General features: G+C 45.6%; 1 protein-coding gene across 6 annotated transcripts in view; it reads right to left on the bottom strand.

Annotated features, from left to right (window-relative positions):
* The window catches only part of RFX2 (regulatory factor X2), a 64,606-nt gene that overhangs the window by 2,321 nt on the left and 40,190 nt on the right, over positions 1 to 22,095 (bottom strand). For 4 of the 6 annotated variants that reach the window (XM_027715441.2, XM_027715447.2, XM_027715442.1 and 1 more), the window contains exons 6-16: positions 18,288 to 18,362; positions 11,746 to 11,927; positions 9,665 to 9,784; positions 8,590 to 8,705; positions 7,654 to 7,772; positions 7,210 to 7,322; positions 5,845 to 5,996; positions 4,657 to 4,754; positions 3,388 to 3,537; positions 2,580 to 2,788; positions 1,880 to 2,033 (exon numbers count right to left, since the gene is read on the bottom strand). In XM_027715441.2, the coding sequence (XP_027571242.1) occupies positions 1,880 to 2,033; positions 2,580 to 2,788; positions 3,388 to 3,537; positions 4,657 to 4,754; positions 5,845 to 5,996; positions 7,210 to 7,322; positions 7,654 to 7,772; positions 8,590 to 8,705; positions 9,665 to 9,784; positions 11,746 to 11,927; positions 18,288 to 18,362 (1,488 nt within the window). The remainder of the gene's footprint in view (positions 1 to 1,879; positions 2,034 to 2,579; positions 2,789 to 3,387; positions 3,538 to 4,656; positions 4,755 to 5,844; positions 5,997 to 7,209; positions 7,323 to 7,653; positions 7,773 to 8,589; positions 8,706 to 9,664; positions 9,785 to 11,745; positions 11,928 to 18,287; positions 18,363 to 22,095) is intronic. The other 2 variants (XM_027715446.2, XM_027715448.2) reach the window with 1 other exon arrangement.

The raw sequence follows: 22,095 nt of genomic DNA, 5'->3' as shown, positions 1-22,095 counted from the left end.
CAACCACATGTTTGGGGGGGGGAGGGGAAAGCCTCTTGTTGCCATTTAAACTACCCCTTCCCCCCCAATCCAGGGGAGTATCAAGCTCTAGACCAGAGGGAGAAATTTTTCCATCTCCCAGGTGATGTCAGAGTGCAAAGGATGCGCTTTTTCTCCAGCCTTTTGCATCTTTTGGGCAATTCCCCTCTCCTGCTCTCCCTTCACTCCACCTCTCTGCAAAGCCTTTGCAGTCATGTCAGAGAGTGTGTGGTGTGTGAGGCCACGGTGCCAATTGGAATCAGAGAGCTGAGGGTACCTGTGGTTCTGGAGATGTGTTGTCTCTCTCAATGACAAGGTCTGAAACACCAAATTGCTACAAAAATAATGCTGAAAAGTCATGGAAAGGTGGGCAGCAGCAGAAGCTGAGGAGAGCTCCAGAGAAAGCTAAATGGAAATGGAAGTACACAATTCCTCCTCCTTTGCTGGGAAGAATCAGCCTCCTCCTGGAGAGCAGGAATATTGCAAGGGTTTAATGAAGGAAAAAACTGAGGGAGGAAAGCCTCCCACAGCTGGGTTTTGCAGGAAGTCTTTCATGTTCCTTTAATATCAGTAAAGGCAGAGGTTTTGCAGGGAACAATGGGAACTCAGAGGGAATAGTGGGAACTCAGAGCGCTGCAGTTGGAGCGGCAGCGTGGGAGGGGAAGGGAAAGGCTTTGGTTTGCCTGGCTCCCCACATGAGCTCCCTGGAAGGAAGAAAACAGCATGAGCTTCAAGGAGCAAATGAGCTCAGTTTTAATCTCACAGTAGTTTCTATATTGCTGTCACAGGTTCAGCTGGGGCTTTTAACTCTGCATTTCAGAGGGAAAAACTGGATGTGGCCCCAGCTAGGCAGGACAGGGCTTGCCTGCAAGCCAGGCACCAGTTGCTGCCTTACTGGTGAACAAAAAGAAACCCAAACCCTCACAAACAGCACAAACAACCCATAATTTCTCTTCTTCACCTCAAAAACAGAGAGTGTGACTGTGCATGTAACACTGGAGCTTGCAGAGGCCTGAAGAAATTCAATTACTGAAAGGAACTTTTGGACCTTTTTGCTTCACTTAGTGTTTGATGGCAGGAATCCCAAAGTCAGGGTTCTCTCCACAGGTTATGGAGAGAAGTAGAAGATCCTTTTTCTCCCTCCTCCAGGCCTCCAAGGCCCAGCTGCTCCAAAATCCACCAGCTCATGGAAGATGCTCCAGGAGCTCCATCCTTGTGACACTCAAAACAACTCAGCAAATCCTTTGGTTATGAAACATGTTGAGGACACTGTGTGGTTTGTGAACCAAGTGTGTCTCTGGTGAGGCCACCCCTGGAGTGCTGTGTCCAGCTCTGGGCCCCTCGGTTCAGGAAGGACATGGAGGGGCTGGAGTGGGTCCAAAGAAGGGCAACAAGGCTGGGGAAGGGTCTGGAGCACAAGTGCTGTGAGGAGCAGCTGAGGGAGCTGGGGGGGGCTCAGCCTGGAGAGGAGGAGGCTCAGGGGAGACCTCCTCACTCTCTGCAACTCCCTGACAGGAGGGGGAGCTGGGGGGGTGTGGGGCTCTTCTAGCAATAGGGCAACAGGACATAGCCTCAGGCTGCACCAGGGGAGGTTTAGGTTGGACATCAGAAAGAAGTTCTTCACATAAAGGGTGATTGGGCATTGGAATGGGCTGCCCAGGGAGGGGGTGGAGTCACCATCCCTGGAGGTGTTTAAGGACAGACTGGATGTGGCATCAGTGCCATGGTCTGGGTGACAAGGTGATGTTGGGTCATGGGTTGGACCCGATAACCTCAGAGGTCTTTTCCAATCTGGCTGATTCTGTGATTCTTTAGGTGCTGCTTAGTTTGGGTTTGTTTCTGGGGAATGAAGGACTCTCACCTCTCCCATGACAGCGATCGGTGTCTCCCCGGTCGCCTGGGCCACACGATGTTCCACTAGGTAGAACATGTACTCGTCATAGAGCAGGCGGATCAGGTGGAAGGACCCAAAGCTGGCGGCGCTGCGCAGGGTGAGGTCCCGGATCACCATGGAGCTGGAATATGGCCAGGAAACAACATTTGGGTCGTGTTTCGCACTTGTGTCACGTCTGATTCTTCACCCTGAATTCTGGACCCTGAAGGTACTGTGGGATTGTTTCTGCCCCTGTGGGATTGTTTCTGCCTCTAACCCAAGAGTGTCAAACTGCTTTAATAAATAAGTTGATGGAGCATCCTGTCCTATTTGGGCATGGTGGGATTTGGTCAAAGGTTGGGCTTGATGGTCTTGGAAGTCTTTTCCAACTTATTCCCTTCTGCCTCTAACCCAAAATTATCAAATCACTTTAAGAAATAAGTTGATGGAGCATCTTGTCCTATTTGGGCATGGCAGGATTTGGTCTTGATCTTGGAAGTCTTTTCCAACCTTAATGATTCTATCCCTGTCCTGAAAGGACACAGGAGACACAACACTCCCTTCTGTACCAGAGCCACAGTTAACCACAGTTTTACAGTTAAAGAACGTGGCCTTGGCTTTTCAAGGAGCTCTCCACATGCCCTGAGCCCGATGCAGAAATACCTCCAAAATGAGAAAGGAGATGTACCTATAGAAGGACCATTTCAACAGGAACTGCCTGGCTGCCTTGGGGAAGCTGGGACTGCCCTCATGGTGCTTCAGGACTTGAGTAACAACATTATCCAGCCAACTGGCCCACTGGTCCAGAGAGCTTTGCTGCTGCAGAGTGAGCTTGAAATCCTGCTCCAGCTTCTGCACCATGCCCTCCTCACACTGGCACACCCACGAGGCCTGTTCCTGCTCGGGAAAAAGGGTTGATAGTTACTCATGCCAAACCTGCATGGTGTTGTATCCCAGCCCAGGAATGCAGCTTCATTTCTAGTAGGCAAGGGCTGCAAACCAGCTCTGAATATTGTCTCTGATCCATCCACAGTATAATGTTATTATTAAACTATATTATTGTTGGCAGCACTTCTTTCTTCATTGAAGGAGCAGTTAAGCCTGGGAACAGGCTGCCCAGGGAAGTGGTGGAGTCACCATCCCTGGAAGTGTTCAAAAAATGAGTTGAGGACATGGTGGGGTTTGGTTGAAGGTTGGACTTGTTGATCTTGGAGATCTTTTCCAACCTTAATGATTCTACAACTCTTATTTACAAATAAGATTACAAACAAATAAATAAGATTCTATGACTCTTATTTACAAAAGCTCCTCAGTACCTCCTCCACCGTTCACAGCGAGATTGGAAAACTTACATGGAAAAGTAACATCAAAACCCATCAACTTGTTCATTTAGTTGGTTTTTAGCACTGGAAATCAGGCAGTGGTCGAAATCAGGTGGTGCCTACAACCTGGCTGTGGAGCCCCAGCCCTAAAGAACACGACCCAGGGGCAGTTACCTGCACGTTGGCGAAGTCAACGCGGTTGAGGTCGCTGAGCATCTGGTTGATCTGGGAGGTGTTCTGGAGCACGGCCCGGGCAGCCTGGGCCAGGTGGTTCAAGGATGTGTATCTGCGCAGGGTCTGGGCAAAGGCACTGACCACCCCCACCTGCAACACAGCACGTGGGGCTGGGGGGGGCAAACCCTGCTCCAGGCACACCCTGCACTGCCACAGGCTGCCCAGGGCAGTGGTGGGATCACCACTCACGGCTGTCTTCAAAACACATCTGGATGTGCCACTTGGGGACATGGCAGACTTGGCAGTACTGGGTTAATGCTTGGACTTGGTGATCTTAAAGGTCGTTTCCAACCTAATCCTTGTGCCAAGCACTCAGAATAACTCAGTAAATCCTTTGGCTCAGATGGTTGTGAAACATGCTGAGGACACTGTGTGGTTTGCGAACCAGCTGGTCTCTTTAGGTGCTGCTTAGTTTGGGTTTGTTTCTAGGGAATAATGACTCTCATCTCTCCCATGATGTCTCCCTGGTTGCCTGGGCAACATGATGCCCCACCAGGTAAAATGTGCTCATCACAGAGCAGGTGAATCAGGTGGAAGGACCCAAACCTAAATGATTCTCTGATTCTATTATTCGTTTTCTTTAAACTATTAGGTTTTCACATGCTGCCTCCCACAGAAACCAGCAAGGTGGGAACAGGCTGCAAGAATCCCTGGCTTTAGGAGAAAGGGAGTAGGAACCTTGTGTTCCTAGTGAACCTACTGGTTCCTACTGGAACTTGGCAATGCCATTCCCTCCTGTGCTTTCCAGGACAGACTCATTCCAGGGCAGGGATAACAGGCTCCCCAGGGCAGTGGGCACAGCCCCAAGGCTGCCAGAGCTCCAGGAGTGTTTGGACAACGCTCTGAGGGACAGGGTGGGATTGTTGGGGTGTCCTGGGCAGGGCAGGAGTTGGACTGGATGATCCTTGGTGTTCCCTTCCAACTCAGGATATTCTATGATTTTCTCACACAAAGCTTCATCTGCAATTTCGAAGAAATGGCAGAAATGCAGAAATGGCTCCATGGACAGAGAAGCATCAGCTTCTGGTACAAAGGAATTGCCCGACCTGCCCTCCCACTCATTGCTGATTTTGGTTCAGAATTAATCATTACACTGTGCTAATCCTGAGAACTGACTCAAACTGGCCCAACTCCAGCAAGGATTTCCAATCCCTGTGGAAAACTGCAACATGCAGACGTACACTGAGCCCATCTCGCGCCCGTGCTCACCTTGGTCTGCACGACCTGCGGGGGGAATTCACTCATGGCATTCATCAGCCACCCTTCCAAACTCTTGGCAAAATTCCTGATTGCCTGTGTCAGTGTGCCTGCAAAGAAGGCTGCAAAGTTAGAAAGGCTGTTCTGTGTCATTTTTGGGGACCACTTTGTAGCTTAGGACTGCTGGGGAAAGCACAGCCTGTTGTCTGGTTAGCTGAGACCTTGATTTTGCATCAAGGAAATTAGCTGGGTTCTGATACACACTCAAATTATTCTTGTTCTTTAATGTTATTACTCAAACTCTTATTCCTATTCTTGTTCTTATTTTTATTCTTATTCTTGTTCTTATTCTTTGATGATTGGACTTACTGATCTTAGAGGTCTTTTCCAACCTCAAGGTTTCTATGATTTTTCATTATTTTTATTTTCTCTTATCCTTTTCTTATTTGTGGTCCTTCTGAGCACTTTCCAAATGGTGAAATCTGCTCTTCAAAGACACCTATGTGTCCCAGCATATGACTGACAACAGCCCTGAGGGGGACACAGCTTTCCAGTACTGTTCGACTTTCCAGGACTAGGCCCAGTCTAGGCCTAAGCTGAGGTTTTGTGGAGACTGACACAATGCACCTCACTGGGGAGCCAAATCAGAGAGAAAATCCTTAATATCCCATCACTAACCTCCCAAATAAAAGCTGACCCCTATTTTCCAGGATGGTTCCATATAAAAAAAGATGTGATCTCCAAGGAAACAACTCCCGAGGATCGGCTGTGCTTCCATGTGTGTGTAACATGCTGTTTTACCTGACTCCCAGCCAAAATCAGGAGATGTGACGTGTAATACACCAAATTTAAAAGGAATGGGAATTCCCAAGGGCCACAAAATACCACGACAGAGCAAAGCTGCAGGAGGAATATTGCTGTTGCCATAACATTTTAGCCAAAACAAACACCTCTACATCAGTTTTTACAAGGGAAATCTTTGTGGGAAGTGAGTCATCTCCCATCCCTGAAAGTGTCCAAGGCCAGGTTGGACGGGGCTTGGAGCAACCTGGGCTAGTGGAAGGTGTCCCTGCCCATGGCAGGGGTGGAATGAGATGAGCTTTAAGGTCCCTTCCAACCCAAACATTCTATGATTCCATGTTTGTCAGACCCAGTTCCCCAGCACCAGTCATGCTCTGGGATGGGGCTGTGGGTACTCACTGGGCACCGGTCGGAGCACGTCAGGGATGAGGATCTCCACCAGGGCCTGGTACAGGATGTGGTCACAACTCCTCATCCACTTCAGGATGGGCTCATATTTGCACAGAGTGATCAGCTTGTCTTTTGGGAGGGTCCCTTCGGGTTCTTCTTCACTGCAGGAGGAGGAGGGACACTGGGTGAGTAGCAGCTTTGCACTCAGTGCATTCACCCTTCTTTATTACTAACCCAAATTTGCAGCACAAAAAAAGCCTTCAGGTATCTTTCAAAAGGAAATGTCTGATTGTTTGTACAGGTCTTGTCTCTGCAAGCAGCTCCCCATCCATGGGGCCATAGCTCTGGGCAGTCTTCCCGCAAATCCACATCTCCTGCCTTCACCTCTTCCCTCTTTTGCCTCATTGCCTTTCACACACTCCTGTCCACGTGGACGTGGGGACTGTGCTTCAGCACAGGCATTTCAGCAAGAAAGGGCTCAGCTAGTTCTTCTTACAGTCCCAGATATTTCCGAAACCTTCCCACCTTTCCCCTCTGCTCTAAACCTGCTGAGCTGTATCACTGGGAACAAAAAGTTTGCAGCCAATGTAGGCGCAGATTAACTGATATTGAGAGACATTACAAACATTTTCAAGGTGTTTAACACCTTCAAATGCTGAATATTTTCAGAAGGAAGAAGACTTGGTGGTTGGATGAGAACATATTCTACGGATTTTTGTGGGTTTTTTGCTTATTACTCGAAGTTTTACCATTTTTCTTCTGAATAGAAAACATCCATATGGGAAATCCTTATATCCTCAGTAAAAATGAAGAGTACAGACTTGTACAGACTTGTGACAGAAATGGCCTCAAGTTGCCCCAGGGGAGGTTTAGATTGGATATTGGGAAAATTTCTTCACTGAAAGGGTGCTTAGGCTTTGGAACAGGCTGCCCAGGGCAGTGGTGGAGTCATCATCAAAAGGCATATGGATGTGGCACTTGGGGACATGGTTAGTGGTGACTATGGCAGTGCTGGGTTGATGGTTGGATTTGATGATTTTAGAGGGCTTTTCCAACCTTAATGATTCCATAATTCTATAATCAGAGCAGACACTTTCCTCAGAGGTCTGAACTCTGTGTTTCCATTATATTAAACACTTCTATAGAATCACAGAATATGCTGAGTTGGAAGGGACCATCAGTATCATCGAGTCCAGCTCCTGCACAGGACACCCCAACAATCCCACACTGTGCCCGAGAGCATTGCCCAAAGTTTCAAGTTCTCCAAAGCACTCAAAAAGCCTAAGGGAGCTGAAAAACACTTCATTCATCTTTAAAAGAAAAAAAATCACCAAGAAATGGATCACTGAGAACCAGTGGAAGGCCAGGGAGTACCTGGAAGGCAGAGCAGTGGGACCATCACTAGGTGGTGCCTTCGGACTCCAGAAGGATTGCCAGAGCTTCTCGATGTAATGAAACTGGAGGTTCATTACAACATCCAAAGTCGCCTGACAACAAAGAACACAGCTCGTTAGCAGCTCTGTCAGCCCCGTGTCAACACAGTGTTGGCGCACACTTCATGTGCTGCCATTTACAGTAAATAATTTACAAGAAAAATAATGGAAATGGCATTGTTTTGATAATCAATGTAACATAAAACAGGTCACACGGTGAAAAAAATAACATAAAGCACAATATCTGAATTGTAATTCCTCACAAATCAAGCATTCCCTATATATTCCAGCTTTTCCTAAGAGCGGAATATGAGTGAGCACATGAGTTATGTCCCACATTGATTAATAAATCAGATAATCACCAAATAATATCCCAACTAATCACCTCACAGTGTCGCCTGTAAAGAATCTGCAGAGTTTTCACGTCGTTCAAGGTGAAAACTTCTTGTAAGAGGACATTCCCTAGATCAGGGGCTGGGAACTCAGGAAAGACATGGGTCACATCTAGGGAAAAAAAACATTGGGAAAATGCTGAGGGTTAGGCACACTTGGAATACAGGTGCTGCTGTCACTGGTGGCTTTTTCATGATCCAGTTGGGATGAAACAGAAAAAATGAGACTGATAATCGATTTTTTCCCTGATTTACGCTGTTATACTGGGAAAAAAGCAAACAATTGCAGCCCATTTATTCGGTGTGGAAAGGAAAATGCTTTCTTTCTGTGTGTAATAAAAGAAACAAGAGAACATTGTTCTCATCTGCCACACTTGCATTAGATTTTTCTCTGAAGCCTGAAAACCATCTCTCTGGTATTTTCAGAGTACAATGGGAAATATAATTGGGCAGCAGAGGTGTCAGGAGCTCACAGAGCTGGCTGGGATTTGCTGTCTCAGCTGGAGGCGATGGAGACATGTAGATCCAGGACCAGCAGGGCCAGAGAGTCTGTCCCACAAGGAGAAGGTCTGCATGGATCATCTCCAGTTGGATATGCACTGTAGCCTCTGCAAGGGAGAGAATTGCTTTTCTCCCTCTGGTAAGGCTTGGCAGAACCTCCACTCTTCCATGCAATTTGGATAAAACCAGATGGATTAAAAACACACTAAGAGGGAACCAAAAGACCTGTTGGCTGAAGGAAAAAACCCTTCTGGGGGGACAGGAGTCAGCAAATAAACTTTGCAAGCGTGACATTACAAAAGCTTATTAGAATACATACTATATATGAAATATATAATACTGTAGATTTATTAGGATACAATTGGGTTTTCCTGGACAAGAAAAAAATCCTAGACGTGAATAATTAATCATTAAAAGAGTGTCCTCACCTATGAACTGCTGATGGTGTTGACTCTGAGCAGCCACTGACTGCTCCGGTGTGGTGTGGGGGTTGCTGTTGGACCCACTCTCTGCCATCCCATCCATCTTCTGGGCTGCTCTGTACCTAAATTCAGAGCATGGTTTAGGATTCACACAGGCACCAGCAAACACGTACATGTTATTTACAACACATTTGTACAGATCTGTGTGTTCATCAGGTGACACTCAAGGACAACATGTGTCAAGGGCTGAGCATCTCTATCTCTGACTCAAGAGGAGGGGGAAAATGAGCAGCAACTTTTGAAAAGCCTCCCCAAGACAGAATTGCAGGGGTTAAGAGGTTTGCCCAAGGTGACACCAAAAAACAAAAAAGAGAAGCAGAATGGAGTGGGTTCCAGAGCAGACTCTGTCTTAGGAGTTGACTTTCTGCATTTTTTTGCATTTACTTTCTGTTTGGGAGCTGAAGAAATAAATTCTGCTCCTTTTTCACTCCAGCAACCACCAGAGGTGTCCATGCTTCCAGAAGGCAATTCCAAATTCCTATGCATGTTGTATTTTATCTTTAAAATTGCTCAGACACAAGACTAACCATGGCACTATTTAACTTGCACTTCTGCACAAAAACCAAAATGCACCCAAACACAGCACAACCCCCAAGTCCTTTACACTGATTTGGCACAAGAACTCCATAGCTGAGATCCTGAACCAGTCTGGCTACAGGCATGCTGGGAAAGGTGGCACTTACAGTGCTGGCAAACAGATTAGGGAGATAAATGCCATTCCATGGAATTACAGAATAGTTTGGGTTGGAACAGGCCTTTAAAGGCCATGTAGTCCTTTAAAGGCCATTTAGTGAGCCGGAAAATCTTCAACTAGACCAGGTTGCTCAAAGCCCCATCCAACCTCACCTTGAATATTTCCAGGAATGGGGCATCTACTGGAATTGGTTTTGGACCCTCCCACTGCTCCAAGTAACATTTGGGTTTGAACTCAAGCTCATCACTCTCCCCCTTTGCCCCAAGCAAAGCCAATTCCCAGGATTTGGACTACTGAGCTCTTTGGGAAGGCCCTGGGAGCACTTACCTTTGCTTCTGGTGGATGGGCTGCTGCCTCATGGCCATGTACTGGGCGTCCTCCTGCAGACGGTTCAGCGGAGACTCTGGCTTCAGGCGGATCCCATAATAGTGATATTTGGAGTTCCCCCTGGAAGTATCAACATTGACATTGTAAGTGGCCCTGCAATTTAGGTTGTTTTGACAATATTCCCAGCTTCAGGCAGCAATTTCAGTGGCTGAAGTCATGAACTAATAAATGCCATCACCCCTTAGAAAATTTAAGCCCATGTGTGGCCAAACTCAGGGACGTCCACGTTTAAACCCAGCCAGGTTTGCTCCATGGCAACTGGGGAAGAGCAGGCAAAAGTTACAATACAAAGTGTTATTAAACAGAATGACAGAGAGCCCACAGGGGACACTTTGCTATTTGATTAGGGTTTAAGGATTTGTTTTTTCCATAAAAACAAACCTCCATCTTTATCTAAGCTTGGATAAAACAAGCCTGACTGGACAGAAAACTATGATAAGAAAAATGTCTCTGTGGTGCCACAACTTTCGCAGCAACAGGTTTTGATGTGGTTTTGTTCTTGGAGCTGCTCATTTTTGAAGGTTTTGGAAAAACCGGAAGGTTTCTGCAAGCACAGGGGGCTGAAATTCTTTCTTCTTTGCTGCTGTGATGCTCCTTAGCAGAATGTGATTCCATCACATTAGAGAGACGTGTCAGTTGAAGTTTTTCCACCAAACTGGAATTTTTCAATCCCAGTGAAATTAGAGAAATTTAAGAGAGGACTATTTGTCCCAACTTCTTTTGTTGGGTGAATTTTCCCTTTTCAAGGGCCAGTTCAATTGTTCAGTCAGTGCAAAAAAGGGTTTTAGACACTACGTGTTCAGCCCTGTCTTGAGTGATTTTAAGTGCCTGCAAATTAAATAAAAGATGCCTTTATAATCTAAAATTATAATAAATTAGAAAATAGTGGTGGACAGTTCTTTCCATACTTATTTAGGTTCACTATCTCCTTCCCAACCTGCTCATTTGCAATTTTAAGTGGGTTTTTTGCTTGCTGGTTTTTTTCTTTAATCCTTGATGGAATGAAAGAATTTCTCTCATCTAAGGAAATTATTTCATAGCTCTTGCACTTGACCCAATCTACAGAAATCCAAACTGCTCTTCCTACAACTGTTGCCTCCACATTCCAGCTGTGCAATGCCCTGGACATATCTGGTTTTGTTCTCCTTTAGAAGCCCAAATATCTAAGCTTGAATTTTTATTATAAAATCTTACACAATCAGAGAAACCACTTTTTCTCTAGTATATTACCTATTTTTTTATATTCTAAGCTGCGATAAAATGCACACTCAGCTGTGCAGAAGCTCTGGATGCTCCCTTGAAGGACACATCTGTGTGTGTATTTCTCATGCTATGCTTTTGTTGTAACATCCCACGGATCTTTGATGTTTTAAAAGAAAAAAAATCCTCTCACAAGATTCAGCCTGATGCTTTGGGGATTTCAGAAATAAACCATTTACAACTTCGACAGCTTGTCTGTATCAAAGATTCTGTTACGAAGGATCTTTACTGGACTCAAAGGGAGAAACGGCTTCACTGAACCAGAATTTGGGTGGCAGCAACAACTGTGAGGGTGAATTACCTCCTCTTTTCAGACAATATGGAATCACAGAATATGCTGAGCTGGAAGGGACCCACCAAGATCAACTCCTGGCCCTGCACAGACACTCCCAACAATCCCACCCTGTCCCTCAGAGCGTTGTCCAAACGCTCCTGGAGCTCTGGCAGCCTTGGGGCCGTGCCCACTGCCCTGGGGAGCCTGGGCAGTGCCCCAGCACCCTCTGGGGAAGAACCTTTTCCTGAGATCCATCCCAATTCCCCTGGCACAGCTCCAGCTGTTCTCTCAGAAAATGAGATACTAAAGGGATGAGAAGAAGCCTCAGTTCAAATAAAGGTTATTATCCCACACGATCATGGCCGGTTGTATCTGTAGATCTCAAAATGACCTGTGCCTGCTAAATGATGCTCAGTAGGTTTTTAGAACACCTGAGAGAAGTTGCAGGAAGGCTTTTTTTCTTATTTCGATGTAGATTCCTACCAACCTGGTTCCCAGGCGCCGGGTCCTCAGTCCCATGAACACAGAGCGGATGAGTTTCCCAAAGGAAGCAGCGTTCACTGGATCCAGTTTGTGCTCCTGGCAGTGCCTCAGGTAATGGTTGTACAGGGAGCTCCTGGGAAGGCTGACACCTTCTGCTGTCTCATAGTTATCCAACAACCACTGGAGCTTTATGTATGGAAAAACAGATAATATGGAAGTCTAAAGAGGGCTGAAACGGGCTGCGTCAAGTAGAGCCTACTATCAAACATCCAGAAAGCCCGTCAGACTTCAGGAGTTCAGGAGAACTTAATGTTGAGTTGTTAATTTATACAAATTAATTTTATACAAATTAATTTACATAACTTATAATTTATAAGTTATAATTGATCATTTTTTTTATGGTTGCAAAACCCCCAGCCCAAAGGTAACAACCCAAACAAAAGTGCTGTCACTTCTTGCATTAAATACACCCCTCCTGCCAACTCAGTGTCCACCTGGGGTTCAGCTGAATTCCTGCAGAGCCAAAATAAAGCTGTAAGAACTCGTGTTTTCCAAGAAAAAAGATTTTAAGATACTGCCTAAGAGGAATAAATTTTAGAGTAATCAAATCTGCTGCAAAGTCTTTATTAATTTGAAGCTTGGCATGTCTGCAACTGCTCCCTTAAAAATAAAATAAACGGTTGCCAAAGCAACCTTAAAAATCTGAGGGGATCCATCTAGTTTGCAGAATTTACTATCTGAACTTACTGACCTTTCTGTTGATTAAAATTTGCATTTAATATAAATTATTTATGCCTAGACAGTCTGAAAGGGCAGGTCCTGCTCACTGTGTCAGCACAGGAATGAAAATGCAAAAAGACAAAGCCTCCAATCTTCTTTAATTGATTAAATGACTTCAGCATCAATGAAATAAGTGTTATATTAAGGGAATTTGGGAAGAAACTAGATGTACAAATGGACTAATATCTACAGTGTTGGTAAGAGTCCTTTCACTGTCCCAAGGGATGTTTGGGATTAACATTTTCCAGGCTTCCCTCTCTGCCCAGACCTCCATCCCTGCCTGTGTGGGAGGCACAGCTCCCCCAGAACCAGCTGCATTCCCACCAGATCAGTGGCAAAACACACTCAGGTTGTGGATGCCAAAATATCAGCCACACCATCTCTTTACAACTAATGGTTCCAGTAGATCTTGGAATTAAGCACAGACTTAATCTAGAAATCAGTAGGATTTGACCAGGCACATGGATTACACGTTGGCCCACGCTCAAGTCCTCTCCACTCCTACTCCAGTTTTCATCTCTTTTCTCCCATTTTTCTCTTGATGAAACTTCAGGGTCCCAATTCACCACGAGACTGGAGTTTTCTATCAATAACTCTGTGAAAATACAACCTGAGCTGTGTGATGACATCTCTGACACCTCACTCCGGTGAGTTATTTTCAGTTTCTGTGTTTCATATCCCACTTTACTCTCACACAAAGGCTTTTTGGCACCTTGACTGAGTGTGCTGTGGGGCTCATTCACAGATCCAAATTTAAACTGCTGCTGCACAGAATGAGCTGAATCCAAAGCTGTGCAGTAAAAACTATTTCATTCAGCCTGGAGAAGGCTGAGTGATACCTCAAAGTGCCTTCCAGTGTCTGAAGGGGCTCCAGGAGAGCTGGAGAGGAACTTTTGACAACAGCCTGGAGGAACAAGACAAGAGGAAATGGCTTCCCACTGCCAGAGGGCAGGGTTAGATAGGAGATTGGAAAGAAATTCTTCCCTGTGAGGGTGGGGAGGCCCTGGCACAGGTTGTCCAAAGAAGCTGTGGCTGCCCCACCCCTGCAAGTGTCCAAGGCCAGGCTGGACAGAGCTTGGAGCAACCTGGGCTAGTGGAAGGTGTCCCTGCCCACAGCAGGGGGTGGAACAAGGTGATTTTTAAGGTCCCTTCCAACCCAAACCATTCTGGAATTCTGTGATTCATTAGTTGGGTTTGATTCAAACCAACCACAAGTTCCAGTGACTGGATCCACCAGTTCTGGTGGCCTTTGGAGCAGAGCAGGGGCTGCCACAGCTGGAAGAAGAAAAACCTTTGGCCATTTTCACCTTTGTCCTGCTTTTTACAGAGCTACTTGTCACCCTCCCACCTTTCCTCATCACCTGAGACACTCTTTGATCTTCCACAAAGATCATTCTGACCTCCAAACCCCAAAGTTCTAAGAGATGGTCTTTGCTAATGATCCCTAATGATCCTTTGTGCTCTCTTCTGCAGAAGAGACATCCCTGGAAGCCCCAAAAGTCTTCCTGTAGTCCTGAGCCACCTCCACCCTCTCAGCTTTCTCTAACAAAAGTGGAGCCCAGTGGTTTTGGCATAAAAGATCAGCAGGAACTCAGTTTTAAGTAGCCCAAATCTGTGCTAATTTTGGCCCATCCCCTGTATTTAAAAGATTAATTATTAAGGTTCTTTGAAATTTTTAAACCATTTATTTTATTTATCCTATGGCAGATACTTAATGTGTACCAGCATTTTATTGCCTAAACCTTAAGGCTGAAAAAACATATAAAAGTTGCACTACTATGGAAAAATTCATGTATAAGTAAAACTCTCTGATTTAAATTAACCCTGGGCATTTTTATTCTAATCCCCGATATTTCTAGAAGATTTCCTTCATCTTCCAGCTTTCTCTTCCTGCAAATGTCTTTTTATATTCCTTTAAACATTACAGAGTTTCACAATATGAATTCCCACTGTTGAATTAGAAATCTATTGTGAAAGGCACAAAAGAGCTTGAAACAGAAATCTGTCAGAAGAGAAATAATTTTCCAAACATGATTTTTGCTTTTCCTGCATAGTAACAACAAATTCAAGCACTTAAAATGAGAATACTAAAGATTCTCTCCATTTGTATCCCTTATTCTGTTTATTTTCTGAATTTTGTGTGACAATAAGGTATTCTCCAGTTTTATTTCTGTTTATGCCACGATCAGGCTCCAATAAAATCTCTCTGCAGCCATATGCTGCTGTGTTTGTTACAGGCACTGCAGGGGAACATTTAATTTTCATTTCTACTTTAACTTCTGTTTCTTCTGTTTGTTTTCCTTTAAAATCTTGAGCAAAAACCTCATCCTTGTTTGATCCAAGGATGGCTTGTTAAGGATGGAAGAAATCATACGTGTTGTTGGCTGAGAAAATCAACACACTTTTTTTTAAGGTCCAGGTTTGGAGAGGTTCTTATGGATATTTCTAGAAAATACAGAAAAACCCCAATGAACAACAATTTGTGGTTCATATTTCAGGTGTTTTTAGCTGAGACTATGAGCAGCAGGTTCTAAATCCAGGTTCAGTGCAGCTCAGAGTTAGGATGGAGCCATTTACCCCCAGGAAAGAATTCCAATGGGGGTTTTTTGGGTTTATTTTGTGGTTTTTGGTATTTCATTCTACAGGCAGCGAGGAAAAACTACATTGTCCCCCTAATCCTACAAGTGCTACAGATATCCAGGAGCCACAGGGCCTCAGGCAGGTTACAGCATCCAAATACTCTAGCTTTAGGTACTCATGTATAAAAATTGTAGCAATTTTTCTCCAATTTCTTTGCATCATCTGCAAGTTCATAACTGGCAATTAAATAATCCTCTGACCTAGGGACGCTGGGTCACTCGGTTCCGGTCACACAGTGACATGACTCCATCAGAAACATCCCGTGTCTATGAGTATCAGCATGAGCTTCACCTTCCATGCTTGAGATTTCAAGTGCTCTTAAATAACCTCTCGGAGAGTTTTTAAGCCAAATTAAGTTATGAAGTGTGGCTCCATTTCACCTTGATTTTGGTTAAAAGGTATTGTGTAAAAAGTTACCTCTTGACTGAGATACCTTTAATTGTCCTCTCTTTAAAAAGAAAAAAACAAAAAACCAACCAACAGAGATTTCTGGCATGAAACATCTGCTGATGGCAGGAAATAAACCATTATCCCGAGAATGTACACATGTGCAAAATGCCAAATTTAAAATGAGGGAAAGAACAGAATGAAAAACTCTGCAGTCTTAAGGCTCAAAGCAATTAAGTCACAATTAAGTGCAATTAGCATCATCTCCCCACTTCCTATTGCTTTGGTCAAGCTGGAATTTGCTTTCAGCCTTGACAAATCAGTCACCTGCTCCTTCACTCTGGTCCTCCTGCACAAGCCTGACAATCTCATGTGTCAGCCACGTGGAATTTGGGATGGGGAATCCACTGTCTGGTGTTCTGTTTTCTTTTTTTACCAGGAAGAAGTGGGAACTGAAACATCCCTTGTACCACAGCACGTGCTGGGGAAGATGCACCGAAAGGTTCAGCGCTGCTGCTCACTGGGATGTCCCACACCCTGCACCGGGAGACAGCTCTGGGATCTCCAGTCTCCAGGTGGTGGCTGCCCCATCCCTGGGAACATCCAAGGCCAGGCTGGATGGAGCTCTGAGTACCCTGGTCTAGTGAAAGGTGTCCCTGCCCATGGCAGGGTGTTGGAATGAGATGGGCTTTAAGGTCCCTTCCAACCCAAACCAGTCTGTGATTCCAGTCCAGCCTCCTACTCAGATTAGGGCTCACTTTCATGGGAGCTCAGGTCCCTCAGATGAGTTCTTAGAACCTCCCCAGGCAGAGGCTGCAGAGCCTCCCTGGCAATCACAGAATCACAGAATATGCCAAGCTGGAAGGGACCCACAAGGATCATCCAGTCCAACCCTCAGCCCTGCACAGGCCCATCCCCAAGAGTCACACCCTGTGCCCCAGAGGATCATCCAAACCCTCCTGGAGCTCTGGCAGCCTTGGGGCTGTGCCCACTGCCCTGGGGAGCCTGGTCAGTGCCCAACCACACTCTGGGGGAAGAACCCCCCCTGAATGGCACCAAAATTCTCTAGAACCAGAGTCTGCCTGGTCTGGTTCTTCAATGTGCTGCATTTCCTACAGACACTGTGTATTATTATAATATATTATTATGTTCCCATGTGTCCGCAAACATCACTCCATGCTCTGGAAAGGCAGAGCAAGGACACTGGGGGTCCATGAGACAGCAAGTTTCCTCAGCTCAGGCTCTGTGCCCTGACAGAGGGAATGCCCCACCCCAGCCTGGGGTGTCTGTCCTGAAGCAGCACCTTCAGTGGGGACAAGAGGAGAGTGGATATGTCCACACATGCTCAGGAAGCAGTTTGTTTGCTTTAAAGCTTCTAAGAGCACTTAAACCTCATGCCAACGCATGAATTGTGCCCTCAGAAGAGGGACATTGAGTTCTGTACTTCTACTCTGCAAGACAAGGGTGGGGAAGGTCTGATCAGAGGCTGGATTGGGCTCCAGCTCCATCCTGTGCAGCCTGTGGTCAGGTGAGATCTTTGCTTTCTTTCCTCTGCCCTTTTCCTGGATTTCTTCAAACCTCCTTCAACACCACATCATGACCCACCCATCCTGCTCTGTGCTGGGAGAAACAAGAAAAATCCTGCAGAACAACATGATCCTTGGATGAACCTGCACAGCACTCTTGGCATGGGCAGGCGAGCGTGGGATGGGAGGGATGCACAGGAATGCTCAGAATGGGAACTACCAGCCTGACCCTGCAGGTTTGTTTTTCCCCAACGACCACCAGAAACCTTCAGTGTCCACCAGCTGAAATAAGGATTGAGCTCACCCAGGAGCCCTGGCCTGGAGTTTGACATCAGCTTAGGAGAATCAGACTGGTTTAATATTCCTTTTGTTTTCTCAGGCTATTTCTCCGCAATGAAGAAGCCAAAGTTGGGGTTTTTTTTCGGGACCTAAGAATGATAACAAATCTGACCCCAAATACAAAGCCAAAGGAAATCTGTTAAAATAAAGAAGCACCACTCTGTGCACTGTGATTTATCAGTGCAGGACATGCTTGAGCTTAATCCAAACACAGCAAAGTCCAGGCAAGTCCAACGACTTCAATGTGACTTGAACTAAACCCTTCAAATCTCACCCAGGTATGTGCTCACTGCTCAGTGTTACTGCATGGGAGCCACAAACCAGGATACAAAGGTCCAGGAGAACAGTGTGAATTCCACAGAAAGCAGGGAAATTGTTGGCACAGTGCAGAGAGGGAGGGCAAGCGCATGGATTTAGCACAGCATTGTAACAGGAATGGGCTTCCTGAGGCACAGAGAGAGGGAATAAAGGCATTCACAGGAGCAGGCTTTTGGTTTGTGCTGTCTGAGGGATATTTGATATCTGTCACCATTCACACCGAGTCATCACTGCAGATTTACAAGTGATTTTCCAGCCATTTTTCAGTTTCACTGAATGAACTTCCTCAAACGTGTTTATCTAATTGCGAGCAATTTCCATTGCAAGGCAGATGAAATAAATAAAGTCAGAGGCAGTTAACAGACTCCAGAGCATCTCAGCAACAAACATTATCACCAGGGCACTTTTTGCAGACCCTTTTTCCTTGGGAATGGGCTGTTTTGGGCAGTACAGCTCAATCACTTTGAGGGACTTGTGCTGTTGAATACACCAAAGGGCTACAAATAATTCTCCCACCAAAGCAGGGAAAAGGTTGTAAATTCTGATCATAACTTACATGGCTGTTGAGCAAACTGCTTTTGTGTGATGTAATCCCTTCACTTTTTTGTAGGTTTTCAATCGCCATTTCAAGCTAAAGAAAATGTGCACAGGAAAACAAAAAAAAAAAGGAAAGAAAAAGAAAGGAAATCAGATAGTTAGCAACAGCCAGGATTATGTCTTTATTAATATTTGAATGATTAATGCTTTATATCAACAAGCTTGTGAAAAAGAGGCAAACAGATGAGCATAGTCCGTGTGGATGAAGCTGCAGAGGCGTTACTGGGACGTGCAAATGGACACACAGCAAGAACCACCACGGGGGTGACAGAGCAAGACCAGGGGAGTTTATCTTCCACTAAAAGCATTGTCCATTTCTAAAAAAAGCAATTTTCCTTCTCCTTTCCCCTTCCTGCTGAGACCAAACTATCACCACACAGATCCACTGCACTAGGACAAAGACTTGCTGCAGAGTTTTGCCTCTTAAGGAGAACTGACAGGAATTAGTTTGGTTATTAACCTCTTAATATTTTGTCAAAAACTAAAAAAAACTCAATAAAATGGGTGCAAAGAGGGCTGACACAGAGAGGGCATGAGCTGGAATGGATAAGGGCTCTCTGACACTGAGGAGAACTGCAAAGGGACTCTGCAGGAAGAAGCCGGGTTTTGATTAAATGTGCTCTTCCCCAGAAGACAGGATGGCACATCTTGATGCTACTGAACTCAGAGGAGCCAAGGTAAGGCCTTCTGGCCCCTCAAGAGCCTCCTTGTTCCCTCTGTGTGGCTCCCATTCTACCTTTATCCCAGCTGTGGCTTCTGCCTTGTGCCCCAACCCTCACCTGGACCCTTCTTGTGTTGTCTTCTCCTTTCTGCTCCTGGGACTCCCTTGACAAACTCTGGCAAACTCCTTAGAGGCAGCTGCTGATCCCAGAGCCCCAGTGCTCCTCTTGAAGCTTTTGGCAAGTGAGGAAATAAAATAACCCCCTCAAACCTCCAAAGAAACCCACATTAAGGGACTGCCAGAAGCAGAACCTCCTGTTTCTTTCCAGTGGATGTTCTCAAACCCCTGTTATCCATGACCTGTTAGCGCAGGCAGGACAAGGTAGCACATATCAGCCAGAAGAACTATCTCTAGCATCTCTTCTCATTTAACACACATCTCCTCTGCGGGCACATGCACATGCAGATGGTCTGTCCAGGGCCTCCTTCCCACATTCACAGTCTGCACTGACTCATTGCATGGGGAAGATAAAGGTTGAGATAAACCAGACATTTACAAACCCAAGCTTTGTCAAAAAGGTGGGAGAGCAGAACAAATCAGATCCCACTTCTCAAGTAACATCCAAGAACCAAAGTCAAGCTCTGTGCCATATCCAGGTCTGAACATGACACTGTCCAAGCACAGGTCCCTTGACTTCCATGCCAAAGTGCCTCCACAGTGGCACTTCTCAAGATGTTATCAGCCAATTCAACACAGGGTCAGTCTAAGCCCAGCTTTTCCGTTGAGAACGCTCTCACACACTGGTGTGCCAGGAGGAACCAAGGCCTGATTGCTGACACAGCTTTCAGGAAATGAGTCAGTGCTAGAGGGAGACCCCGTTTCCTTCCTCTCCTTGAGCCGGTTAGCAAGCCCTGTTATACAAGCACAAAAACACTGCCTGTTCCTTTTTGGTGAGTGTCCCATACAAATGAACACTTTGCATTTGCAGAAAAAAATATTACAGGGAAAACTCTAAATGCTCTTAAACAGCCTTGCAGGAAGGTGAGGAGCTCTGAGGACCCACTTATGGGACGTCTCAAGGATTTCCTCTCTTGCTACAGACTAATTTAGATGAAGATTAATAGTGCTGTGTTGGCACAGACACCGAACAGGGCTGTTCCATGTGCTGTTCAGATGGAGCAGAGCATCATTATTCCAGCAGATATGGAAGACAGCTTTCTTTAAATATTTGAAGTTTGTTTTTTTTTAGTGTACATACAATCTTTACCAAACATCCCTCAACCTCCTGAGGTAGCTCTTAGGCCACTGATAATTCTGAAGCACTCCCTTGTTCCCGGTCTCTTCTGGAAATATCTTGTCTCCTCCAGAAAGACCTTGCTTTTGAGGTCTTGGTGCCAGCTCTGCCCCAAGCCCTCAACATCCCATTCTCCACCCAACTCTAATCCCTCTCCTTCCTCATTCCTGGCAGCAGCCTCCCATGTTGCCCAGCCCTCCCTCCACTGACCACTGTGACATCCATCCCCTCTGCACTGCACCCCAAGGCCACATGCAAAGACCATCTGCAGGAGCTCTACTTTCCTTTCTCTCCACAACACTTCTAATCCTGCCCCACCACATTTTGCCAGGTCTCTTTAACACCAGCCTTTCCCATTCCCTGTTTAGGCAGGACATTGCAATGAAAAATAATGTTCCTGCCCATTGATTTCATTCAGTCCCTGCTCTCCTTAAGCCACCCACATTTATTAGGGGTGTCTGGAGAAGCTGCCCCATCCCTGGGAGTGTCCAAGGCCAGGTTGGACGAAGCTTGGAGCAACCTGGGCTAGTAGAAGGTGTCCCTGCTCATGGCAGGGAGTGGAACTGGATGATCTTTAAGGTTTCTTCCAACCCAAACCCAATGATTCCATGATTATGTGGAATTCCAAGCAGTTATCATGGTTCTGCTCTATCCCGCTCCAACCCTAGACTGTGCTGGAAGAACTGAAAGCCACACACAGACACATCCCTGGACTGTCTGCCAGGCACTATTCCACCTTCTTCAGCCCCTCCACAGACATTTGGTGTTAAAACACCTTCAGAAAGTTCATCCCTACATGAAACAGAGGGAATTTATCTCAGATAAAGTGACTTTCCATAAAAGTCACTTCCTAATATTTCATGTTTTTTACTGAACAGCCTTACCTCATGTGACTGCACAAAAAATCTGTGCATGGGACATTTTCTACTTGGGCTTTTTACACTGTGCCCATCACCATGGAAAAGAAAAAAAATCCCAAACAACAAGAACCCCAAAACCCAAGAGTGATGTTGTGCAGCTTTGCAAGACGCAGTCCCACACAGGTGACAAGATCAGTAGCCACTTCCTTCCAAATAACACGCTTGAGCAAAAAGCAAATGGTTCAATGCTAATTTTTAACTATGAACAGTTAAAATACACACCCTCACACAATTCTCATCCAAGAACTGAACCCCAGCTAACCCAGTATCCGTAATTTTCCCTAGGACTTTTCCCCTGTTTCTACCTAAGGCAGAGCACATTTACTCCAGGATCAAGAGAACCTTTCAAGGCACAATGATTCAAAAAACACGGAGTTTATATCCTAAAACTCTGTGGGAAATGAAAGTACAACTTAATAGGCCAGATTTTCCAGAGCCCTCAGTAGCAAACAGCTCCTGGGTTTTTTTCCCCTGGGTGATGCTGCTCACACATTTTATGTTCTGGCCCACACACTGCATTACACCTACGTTTATATTTATATTTATATGCAAACATACAAACATAAGTCTGGAAAGGAAGGTGAGGAATGTCCCACAAAATGAGCTTCCACCACTCCTGGTAGCTGCTTTGGGAGATTCCCAAATCAAAGCCCTGGGAGCCTCTAACTGCAGAAAGGCTGTTTTGGGTGAATATCTACAACCCCCCAGTCCTATACAGCTATACAGCTGTGCTTCCAGCACTCTGGCACTTAACTGACAGCTGGAGAGACAGTATTTTTAAAAAAGGAGAGCTTTAAAACACTTCTGTTTGATCAGTATTACCCCTAAAGTACATTTTCTGTAACATATGGCAGGGAGAGAATACACAGTGGTGTAGAAGATATATATACAA

This window comes from Pipra filicauda, unplaced genomic scaffold, assembly GCF_003945595.2.
Source record: "Pipra filicauda isolate LSUMZ 115617 unplaced genomic scaffold, ASM394559v2 scaffold294_size920599_pilon, whole genome shotgun sequence".
Taxonomy (NCBI): domain Eukaryota; kingdom Metazoa; phylum Chordata; class Aves; order Passeriformes; family Pipridae; genus Pipra; species Pipra filicauda.
The sequence above is the reverse complement of the archived record's forward strand: the minus strand, read 5'-3'. Positions and strand labels throughout refer to the sequence as shown.